General features: G+C 40.8%; 1 protein-coding gene across 10 annotated transcripts in view; it reads left to right on the plus strand.

Moving 5' to 3' along the window:
- Positions 1–10,674, plus strand: part of PSTPIP2 (proline-serine-threonine phosphatase interacting protein 2) — an 85,063-nt gene extending 74,389 nt beyond the window's left edge. For 3 of the 10 annotated variants that reach the window (XR_004353143.1, XR_004353144.1, XR_004353137.1), the window contains 9 exons: positions 40–138; positions 720–765; positions 1,566–1,645; positions 3,917–4,015; positions 4,968–5,064; positions 5,184–5,265; positions 6,491–6,525; positions 7,436–7,632; positions 9,051–10,670. Coding sequence is in view for 2 of the 10 variants with exons in the window: in XM_032654302.1 (XP_032510193.1) it covers positions 40–138; positions 720–765; positions 1,566–1,645; positions 3,917–4,015; positions 4,968–5,064; positions 5,184–5,265; positions 6,491–6,525; positions 7,575–7,624 (588 nt within the window). In the remaining 8 variants the exon portion in view is untranslated. Of the gene's footprint in view, positions 1–39; positions 139–719; positions 766–1,565; positions 1,646–3,916; positions 4,016–4,967; positions 5,065–5,183; positions 5,266–6,490; positions 6,526–6,703; positions 7,633–9,050 lie in introns of all 10 variants that reach the window. The other 7 variants (XR_004353139.1, XR_004353141.1, XR_004353140.1 and 4 more) reach the window with 7 other exon arrangements.
- The last annotated feature ends 824 nt before the right edge of the window (positions 10,675–11,498 follow it).

Consider the following 11,498-nt stretch of genomic DNA (forward strand, 5'->3'; position numbering starts at 1 on the left):
TTATCTGTTTTGATCCTCTTTTGGCTCATAACTACAAAGGCAAAGAAGAACTACGAGCAGAAATGCCGAGACAAAGATGAAGCAGAGCAGGCTGTCCACCGGAGTGCCAATGTGGTGAACCCGAAGCAACAAGAAAAGGTACCTGGGAGAGCAGACAGCCTGAAAAATCCGAGATTTACATATATCAAGCTAAAGCCAATTAATAGTCTTAATAAAAAAATGGACTTGCACTCTGAGCTCCTGGCAATACCCTCCTTCAGGCAATTAGAGTCCTCGGAGCCAGAAAAACCCTTGTCCTATTTTGGGGGTCGGGGAAGAGCTAGAGGAGCATAGCCACAGGGGAGGGGGTTCTGATGTTTTCATCTTTTTTTCAAAACTCAGCTCATGTATTCTTTATAGCTAGGCTGCCTCCTGCTTGGGTGTTTTATAAATTTAATTTTATAAAATCTGGATATAAGATTGTCAGCAATCAGAAGGTAGGGAGGGATATGTTTTTAGGAAGATGTAGGGCAAGATGCTTGATGGCTATTTTCCAATGGTGTTAAGATTAGAGGGCAAGTTGAATGATTAACTCATGAGAGAAATATAGGTTAGACTTGAACTACAACTTGTCTCTTCTCAGTCATTGCTTTAAAATCTGTTTTGCCTTTAGAAGCCTAGCCCAGCATTCCTGACCTCTTTTTTGTTTGTTTGTTTTTGTTTCTGTTTTGTCCTCACAGCTTTTTGTGAAACTGGCAACTTCAAAGACTGCAGTAGAAGACTCAGGTGATGGGTCTGCTCCCAGGGATGGGGGAGGATTGTGGTGGGGCTTATGTTATCCTAAATCTGTCTGAGAAAGGCGGTTTTATATAGCATACAATAGTGAATATATACATATACAGTAGGATTAACAAGGTATGAGAAGGGAAGGAGGGGGAAACAGGGAAGGAAGAGAGGGGGGAAGGGAGGGTATATGGGAACCTGGGAGAGCGGGAGGAAGCAAATGAGGCAGCGGTTTCTGGCCTTGGCTGCCTTAGGTCTTGCCGCCTGACAGGTGACTGAATGGTGGGGGTGGGGGGGAGAGGGGGGGTCAAGTGGCAGCTGCTTTGTGACCAGGTGCTCACTCCGATTTATTGGGAACATCTATCTTAAAACCCCTTTTCAGCCCTGATAACTCTTCTCTGCTGTGAAAGAAACAACCAAGTCATGAGGCCTTGTCATCACTGAAGTCTAAAATCCAAACCAAGTGTTTGCAAAGGCTTCTAATTCCCAGCCACAGTTTCTTGCCGGAGACAAGCCTCTCACAGCCATGGCTGCTTAAGTTTCTAAATCCAAAACTGAAGTAACTTGGTAGTTCACTTTTCTGCACCCCTCATTGTTTAATTTTCCTGAAAATGGTAAGAGGTGGAAGGAAACCCTGGCTGAGGTTCCTTGTCAGCTTTCACTTTTCCTTCCTTGGAGCATTTCTGGCTAATTGCTTGGTTTTTCTTTATAAGGAATGTGATGCCCACCTTGCTTATTTTTCATGGGTCTGCGAGCCCCCTCCCATCCAGTTTCCAGACCCAGGCCCCTCCCCTCCATTGCAGACAAGGCGTACATGCTGCACATCAACACTCTGGATAAGATCCGTGAAGAGTGGCAGAGCGAACACATCAAGGCCTGCGAGGTACCTGGATCCCGAAGGGCGGGTCTTCCTTCCTCTACTTCTGTAGAATTACTTGAGGGCAAATTAGAAATCTGGAATTTAAGTGGAGAGTGGAAGGAATTGGAATGCTTTCCCCCAAACCTTGTCTTTCTGCTTCTTCCCGATCCTGACCATGCTGTCCCACTCTGTTCATGGCCTTGCTCTGATGTTTGATTCGCACGGGTATGAAGCAGCTGAATCAATTAACAGTTGATTCATTGATTTCCTATCGAGAGCCTCACCTGTACTTGCTCTGTGACAGGGAAATGCAGATGGCAGGAGGGCTGACCTAGAGTTTTTTATTCTCACACCTTTTGTTTCACCATTGCCCCCCTCATTTTCAGCACATGCCTCACAATGACCCAGAGAAAATAAAGACACAACCTGGAAACTTCCTCAAGTTTCTGTTACCCTGTCTACACATTTTCCTTACCAGTGGTTCTCAAAGGGAGGTCCTAGGACCTGTACAAACATCATTGCCTTGTTAGATGCAGATCTTGTTAGGGATGCAGAGATGCAGGTTCTCAGACCAACTCTAGGCCTCTGGAATCAGAAACCCTGGGCATGGGCGCAGCAGTCTCCATGTTAATAAGTCCTGCAGGTGACTCTGCTGTGAATTCAAGCACGAGAACTACTGATCTTCACCACCCTCCCTTCTCCTGTGATAGTGGTAAAGGGCTGCTCTGCCACCACTGGGCTCAGGATCCTCCAGCTGGCTTTCCCCACCCCCTTGCACACAGCTCCCTTTCACAGTGGACTTTTATTATCATTCACACCTCAGCTCCTTCCAGCTTTCAAGCCTGCCACTGCTGCTTCTCCCTTCTCTTTACAGCCAGGCTTCCTGGGGGAGCTGCCTCCACATCCTCATTGTCCTGCCTGTCCCAGTGGCTGTGTCTGGGGTCTGCTCCCCTGCAGCTGTTCTCCCAGAGGAACCAGTGGTCCCCTTGGTGTGAGGTCCAGCGTGCCTTTGCAGTTTCTAATTTTATTTGACCGGTCTTTAGCACCTGAAACTGTGGGTCCCTCCTAAAACACTCTTTTCTGCTTTACTTCCTTAATTCCACAATCTAATGGAAAAGCCTGAAATAAGAGCATTTTTATATGGTTTTAAAACATGCAAAGCAATATCATATACATCTTATGGATACATACATATTGTCAAAATCTGCATAAGAATGATAAAATTTAGGATAATGGTTATCTCTGGGGGAGGAGGAACATGGTAGAGACTGAAGAAAGCACACAGAGGCTTTAACAGAATCTGAAGCAAATATGGCCAAAAGTTTTGACAAAGCTGGGTGGTTGGTATGTGAGTCTTCCTAATATCACTCTCTATGATTCTGTCTACGTGAAATAGTCTATAATAAAAATAATGTAATATTCATATGTAGTACTTATATACTGTATATGAATAATAAAATATTTATAGATGAAATAGTGTATTTGCTTCAGAATACTCCAGGGAGTAGGTGCGTTGGTAGGGAAATAGGTAAAACAGTCAGTTGTGAGTGGATAAGTGTTTCAGCTGGTGATGGGTACATGGGGATTCATTATGCTATTCTCTCTCCTCTTGTATATGTATACAGTTTTACATTATAAGAAGCTTTAAAATGTAATAGTTTTGTAGTCAACCTTTAAAAAATACATTAATATATAACATCCACTGTTGAATACTATAGCATCCACTTTATAGAATAGTTTGATTTTCCATAAGTTGTATTTGCTTATATCCAAAAACTATTGTTCAGGCAGTGACTTTTTAAACAACTTTTTTATTAAGGAAATTTCAAACATACACAAGGATAAAAGACAAGTGCAAGGGCTCCCATGTACTCATCAACTAGCTTCAACAATTGTGACCATCTTGCCAGTTGAATTCATTCATTCTGGGAGGGGGTGAGAAGGAGGACAACTCTTTGAATTGGAGGCTCTGGCAGGCTGCCCAGGTACAGATGCCCATTAGGCAGTTGGAAATGTGAGCTGGAATTCAGGTTAGAACATTGACGTTTAGGTTCATCATCACCTCTTACCTCCAGAACTATATCCAGTCCTATTTGTGTTAATATGTTATTAGAATCCATTTGCATTCTTTGCCTGAGTAAGAGTTTATGAGCTTCCTTGGTGGTGGGTGGGAGTACACTAAATGAGACAATAAGCTTACAGATAATTCAAGGTTGAAATTGTTTCTTAAGTCATAGCCAGTCTAGACAAATGGCCCCTTTCTCTGTATATGTACATGTAGTTTTGTTTCTATAGGTGTTTGAGACTCAAGAATGTGAACGAATAAACTTCTTTCGGAATGCACTGTGGTTACACATGAATCAGCTGTCACAACAATGTGTCACAAGCGATAACGTAAGTCAGAGGCATCCACGGAGGATGCTTTGCATGTTAGATTCATTAGAGTGGAAGGAACCATAAACATTTATTAGTTCACCCCCCTCATTTGAGGCCCAGGTAGGTACAGTGACTGGCCCAAGGCCACACGGTGAGTATGGACCCAGATAAACACCTAACCTGCCTGACTCTTGTTTCACTTTAGCACTATGACTTTCTCTCTAAGAAATAAAGGGTCAGAGCAGGAGAGCAGAGAAGGGAGACCCAAACGCAGTTTAATTTATGGAAAACAGAGATGTCACAAAATGAATGTGAGTCCCAGAGACTGCTCCGGTCTGAAATGGGGTCACTCCAGGACAGCACCAAGGGCTAGCAGACTGAGCCATGCCCAGGCTAACGGTCACTCCAGAGCTCAGGATTTACTTCAGCAGTGTTCCAGGGCCATTAGTGATCCAGATTTAACTTGTACACAGCAATTGTCATGGGTTCCCAGGTCTCAGGGGGACATGAATCAAATTATCACCACTTTCTTTCCTAAGAAATAGCCACCCTCGCTTAGATGGGACATTCACTTTAGAAGAATAATTAAACACCCAGAAAACAAGTAGGATTGACTGGAAGAACTTTTCTCCAATTGTCTTTGCATTTGTGTGTAGAATTGGTCATGGGACTTGGTATCTATTTTCTTTGTCCCATCAGTAGTTTAAAACATAAAAAATCTTTCCACCAAGGTTTCTGTGCTGCTACAAAAAAAAAATCTATATTTTTTTGTCATCTTTAAAAAAAATTTAAATGCAGATATGCATCAGAGAAATCCCTTTATTTGAGTCCAGGACTTGGGAATGTCTTCTTTTTTCTTTTCAAAGCAAAATTTGGAAAACAGCCATTCATCAAACCTCCTATTTTAATAAGCTGTGTCACCATTTTTATGGACATATACCTCTACCTTGATTTATCTTCTTTTTGTTAGATGTATGAAGAAGTCCGTAAGAGTTTAGAAGTGTGCAGCATTGAGAAGGACATTGAGTACTTTGTGAATCAACGCAAAACTGGACAGACTCCACCAGGTGAATGGAGCTGTAGGGTGGGGGGTTAATTAAGCAATTCTATTAGTCTTTCTTGTCACAGGTCATTGAGAATGGAAGTCATCAGACTCTTAATGTTTTATGTCTTGATGATTCCCTAGCACCCATCATGTACGAGAATTTCTACTGCCCCCAGAAGAATGCTGCCCCACCAGGAAAGGCTACGGGGTCTGACTTGGCAAGGTAATATCCAGCTTTCTTTCACATGTAGAAAAGTACTTTTGGGGATTTCCCTGGTGGACCAGTGGTTAAGACTTTGTTCTTCCAGTGCAGGGGGCGTGGGTTCGATCCCTGGTAAGGGAACTAAGATCCCACATGCCACAGTGTGGCCAAAAAAAAAAGAAAAGTACTTCTAAAGAACATTTTTATTTTTAGTGTTCCAATTCTAATATGGACGTATTAGAATCAGAACATATCTCTACCATTGCATTTGCTTAGTGAGTGCTAGGTTTTTGGAAATAGCATTTTTAGGACAAATGTTAAATGGGTTGTATTAGTCATAGTTCGAGGGGGATTGTATCATGCTTGAGTGTAATTATTATTACTCATGCAAGAATCCTATACCTTTCTTGTAGAAAGCAAGAGTTGGAAAACTCTGGCCCCCTGTGAGTCAAGTCTGACCTACCTGTTTTGGTGGGGCCTGCAAGTTAAGAATAGTTTTCATGTTTTTAAATGGTTGAAAAGAATTGAAAGGATACTATTTTGTGACATGTGAAAATTACATGAAATGCAAACATCAGTGTTCATATGTAGAGCTTTGTTAGAAGATGACTGCACTCATCTGTTTCCATTCTGTCTACGGCTGCTTTCTCATTGGAGCTGAGTAGTGATGAGATAGAAATGCTGTGTGGCCAGAAAAGCCTAAATCGTTTGCTATCTGGCCCTTTACAGAAAAAGTTTGCTGCCTTGATATAAAGGATCCTGAGGGAAGAGAAACTTCTGTTTCACATACAGTCACCTCGGAGTCTAAGCTGTTGAATTTTCAGTCCAGTTTTTGAAAAGATAAGGGAGTGTTTGAGGGGGGGTGCAAGTTCATCACCACTGTTTAAGAATGCCAAGCGCTGCTCAAAGCAGTAACTTTGAGTTAGTTCCTTTAACCCTGACAGCAAGGTAGGAACTGTTTGACTTTCCATTTTTTTATCAAGGCAATCAGGAACTCTTGCCCACATGACTGAGATTTCTGGGCTGTGGGGCAGGGCTCTGTGCGTCCTGCTCCCCAGAATAATGTAATGTCTGCAGCCTGGATCCAGGAGGTCAGCGCTGCAGAGCTTTTGCTTCCTCTGAACTTTTCTTAACCCTCCAGAGCAGAAACCCGATCTGATTAGCATGCAGTGTTTGTAGAGTGAAGTAGAAAATTAGAAAGATAACAAGAACTTATCTGAAAGATTTTGGTTTTCATTTCTTACAGGAGAAGACCTCTCCCAATTCCTAAAAGTTTACCAGGTAAAGACTGTTTGAAATCTTAGGTCAGGTTTTATTTAAGGTTGAGTAGCTAGAATTTTGAAATAAAAGGAAAGAAGGGAATAAATAGAATCAAATTTCCAAGAGAATGAATGTATTATTAGAAACTATAATACTGTGTCACAGAGTGGAATTTGGTAATTCGTGGTCTATTTTATAGCTTATCCAAGAGAATTCAGCTACTCAAGTACCAAAAGAAACTTATAAGGCATTCTTACTAAGAGATTATTTCAACTTGGACCATGAGAACAGCAAAACTGAGATACAGTTTCCTTTGGATTACACAGAAATGTAATTTATAGAAGATATCTGGAAACATGTAACCTAATATTATGTATTTTGTACACTGCCTATAATTGGATCTTTCACTGAGCACCCTGGTCTCTTTTTCTCTCTGAACTCCTATGATACCTCTGGGAGAACCACACACTTAGTGCTTTTTGTTAATTTGTATTCCCTGGATAATTACAAGATCCTTGAGGGCAGGCACTTTGTTTTCTCCTGAATCAGTCACAAAACATAACACAGTATTGGGCACATAGTAGGTGCTCAACAAATACCTATTATTTGAATAAAAGAAAGATATGTCTATCTATGTTCAAAGGAAGAGGGAAGAGACATCTTGGGCTGCATTTAGCATCTTGGCAAAAATTTAGTGACTGAAAAATTTAGTGGCTGAAATTACATCTTTGAACTAGATAAGGATTTAAGTTAATTGATTTCTTGTTACCTTATAATTACCAGTTGGTACTGTGGGACTTACTTTTGTCCATTTTTGAAGGTGATTTTACTGTGGGGACTGCTATCTGGCCATGGTTGAAAAATGGCAAAGAAATCATAATAGGGATTTCCAATATGTTTTCTGACTTGTAGTTATGACTGTTATTTGTAGGTTTTGTTGCCAGATATATTTTCTTCTTACAAAATGGCAGTCACCAGACTCTGAGTGGGATGCCTTGATTTGAAAAGGGCTAATATATTATCATGAAAAAATGTTAACTTAATGTTGCTCTGTGTTTTGCCCTTTGAAGATGACCCTGATTATTCTTTGCTTGATAACTACAGTTTGATCTATCAGTAACCTCAATGGTAAGAACCTTTCATCTTCACAGAATCAAGTTGTGTTTAGACTGGTGATTGTATTTTTGAAGTCTTTGAAGCTTCTTTATAACATCACTGCAGGCAAACAAAGTCAGTGCTTGGAAGTGGGCACATCAAACATTACTTGCCTGCACTCCTCTAAAACCACCCACTTTGTGACTTATGGCCAATTAGCTGTTAGGACAGAAGCCATGGTTTTCTTGATTAGACGGAAATAATCAGAAAGTATGATTTATATTTACATGTAAGTCTTTACATTGCTTAAGAAGTGTGTTTATAATATTTAAGGAACTTTGCTGCAAAAGGTAGTGGATACTGAAGACATAAAAAACCTCATCCTCTAACTATATATACCTTTCTGACCAACAAACAAATTGTAGTCTTTACAGCCAGTCATCACCTCTGCTTCATTTCATAAGCCTCTCCCTTTCTCATGGAAAGAGGCCCAGCCCATTTTGGAGGTAGAGCAAGAACATGGGAAATCAAGTGACGTGGTGTTCAAAGGTAGAACCTGCTCTCCAGAACACCATGCAGTGATGGCTATGTTGTGGGGCATCAGCAGCTCCAGGAGTTTCTTTTTTATTTTTTACCTTCCTTTTTTCCTCTCTCTCTTCTTCCTTCCTCCCTCCCTCCCTTCCTTTCCCCCCCCCCCGCTTCCTTTCTTCCTCCCTTCCTTTCTCTCTCTCTCATTCCTCCCCACCTGTTCCTCCTCTCTTTTCCCTTCTTCCCTCCCCACTTTCTTCCTTCTCTTCTCTTCTTTTTGTTTCTCTTTTCCTTCCTTTCTTTCCCTCACCCATTTGGGTAAAGCATATATTCTAGTTGCTTAATAATAGCATTTGAGCCAGCAACTGTAGTTCCTCAGAGCTGCTGTTTGAATGTAAGATGCCAATACCAACACATTTACTGAAGTTTGGTCATTTCATTGGGCCTCATTAGTGTCTGTGCCAGCTCAAGGAGTAGGAATCAAACGTGTATAATTGACTGAATTTAAGAGAATTTTAAAGAGGGAGTCTACCTTTATTAGTAAATTAGTTAAGTGACATCACAACACTTAAAATAGTTTGAACCTTTGGAATTGACATTTAAATAGGAGTCTTTAGGAATTTGTGATTTGTTCTGCAATTGTTGATTTTAGCCGCTATTCTTGTTTTTAATTCTAACATGTTTAGGTAAAGATAGATTGTGACTTTTGAATTAAAAATATGTATATAAAAATATAAATGTATGTGTTATTTATCATAAAGCAACATTTTTATTCCATTTTTCATCACTTGGAATACCCATTTCTCACTGTTTGTTTTCCTTGGCTAAGCACATTGTTCTTGTTGAATAAAATCTCAATGTAGGAGCAGGGTGCTGATATGAATAGTTAATTCAAATGAAATTTCTTTATTATTTTCTTTCAGAAAACAAAGCTTTTTGTGGTTGGCGCTTCTGTGGCTTGGAAGGAGGCACTTAAAGCAGCAGAATCTGTAGAAATTATGTCAATCATGAAGACTTTGAAGTGAACCCTTGCTATAATTTTTTGATATTTTAAAATTTATGGTAGACATTTAGTTCAACTTAACGTAGTAGAGTTCTCCAGTTTTTAAAAGAAGTTTGCAAATTGCCCAACACTGAAAAATTATCCTTTTCCAATCAAGTTACTAAAGTTGTGAATGAATTGTGTTTTCTGCTTGATTCAAGAAAGTCTGTGGATTTGAAGCCTTGACTCTTGGGGGTTGGGGCAGGGATGGCTGCAGAGAAGTCTGAGCCAGCAACTCAGCAACTCAAGAAGCTCCTTTGCCTTTTGGGGGCAGCGTGGCTATGGAATTTACACAGTGACACATACTCAGTGGTGTAAGATTTAAAATCACCTTCCTTTTTGGCTGGAAGATTTAGAGGCCATCTGATAACACTTTCTCATTTTACAGATGAGGAATTGAGTCCCAGAAGTGTGAAATCGATTTCCTTATAGTTCTCTCAGCTGACTAGGGACAGACGCAGAAGGAGAGTACAAGCTCATCCCACATCACCATCCTTCTAACCCTTCCTGAGACTGTGATGGTCATGTTGAAATTTAAGACGCCAAATGTTTTTGTCAGCATCTTTTCACTTGGGAAAGTTACCAGGGTTAAAATGTCAGATTTATTTTTATATGGCTCACTGTGTGTACTGAACTACAGAGCACCATATTTAATCTCATCTAAGAAACCATTCGTTGTAAAACATCCCCTTACTTTATATACCACTCAGAAAGTCAGTGGGGGAGTTGACACTTGTGACAATTAATGGCCAAGCCCATTGGAATCTGAGATGCTAAAGTGTGGGGGGAAAAGTATATCCTAGAATCAATGAAACATGGTATTTTGACTTTATCCCTGAAGAGAATTTTAGACCTACAAAGCCACTACTCAATCTTTGGTCTTCACAGAGAATCTTTCCCTTGCTAGATCCTGGAATTTAAAGTGTCAATCTTACCCTTTCCCAAATATTTGGGTCTTCTTTTGGTCACCCACAAACAGCAGGGAGATTGGACTAAGATTCTCACACTGAGCAAATGGTACATTTTAGTTAATGACAAGTTAAAATAGCACTGGCATTTATTTGGGATGTTGTGAAATTCTGGTACCACAAAGAGCAGATACCTTCCTTTTCTGCTCTGTGCATAGCTTCCCCAGAACTATGGACAAAGTGATTGAAGGAAGATCGATTGCTTCCCCTTTTCATATAAGGTGCTGCTGAAAGTGGCAGCTTCTTATCATGACCAGAAGCTTGCATCAGTTGGATAGCCTTTTGAAAAACTGGAGTTTGCAAAGGGTCATTGACTTCCCCAGATTGAACAGGCTTAGGAAATTTTCCTTTGAACTCAGAACATTCTATTTTTAAGTATTTTATTTATTGTTAGCAATTCCATAGGGATTTCAATTTTCTCTCTACTGGTCAGTGTAACTGATGTAAAAATGTCTTAAGAATTGAAAACATTTTTATTTTATTGCTCTTCCAGTTCAATATGAAGTAAAATAAAGGTTCCTGGTGATTTGGGATTTATTTTGCATTTTTGTGTTAATTGTATCTCTCTTCCAAGCTCTATTTGACCCCTTGTCACATTTGCTATCATTAGACCACCATAGAAGGACAAACTGCCGGTCAGGGAAGCCAGGAGGAGACTGGCACCAAGCCACTTCCTACTAACCCTTCAGGTGCCAGATGCAGGGTCCCTTCCTCGGGGAAGCATGTTCCCTGCCTCCAGGCTTGGTGGGATCCCACTGCTGTCTCCTTCCCCACTCTCACATTTTCCTTGTTATTACAGGGTTCACTCTTGAAATTAATTGTTCAAAGTCTGGCTTCCCTCCTAGACTGTAATCTCCACGGGAGCAGGGTCCCTCTTATTGTTTTTCCTGCTACATCCCCAGAACTTGACACATAGTAGTAAATATGAAAGAACTACTAGTGGCCTAGAAGAAGATACCGTAGCTAGAGAAACAACCAGTTGAGAGAGAAGTAGGAGTGTAAAGGGAAGCCAGTCAAATAAGTTTACATGATGAATTTAGTAAGTACGAGCTGTTCTGCAGACTGTCAGCACCTTAATTTGGGTTCCAGCAGAAGCAGACCCTGGGATAAAGATTTGAATGCAGGTACTTTTTCTGGGGGGTGATCCCAGAATGCACCAGTATGGAAGTGGGGAAGTAAGACAGCGAAGGGAAGAAAGCAAAGAAAAAGGTTCATTATCAAGCAAGTTACCACTGTGGGCAATGAACTTCAGCTGCTGGGACTCTTGGGTGACAGTGTGGGACCCACACCTCAGAAATAGCTCACCTGGGGGGAGGGAGCTGGGATAGTCATTCACCAGCTCCCACCAGTCACAGGTAGAG

Source organism: Phocoena sinus, chromosome 14 (assembly GCF_008692025.1).
Source record: "Phocoena sinus isolate mPhoSin1 chromosome 14, mPhoSin1.pri, whole genome shotgun sequence".
Classification (NCBI taxonomy): domain Eukaryota; kingdom Metazoa; phylum Chordata; class Mammalia; order Artiodactyla; family Phocoenidae; genus Phocoena; species Phocoena sinus.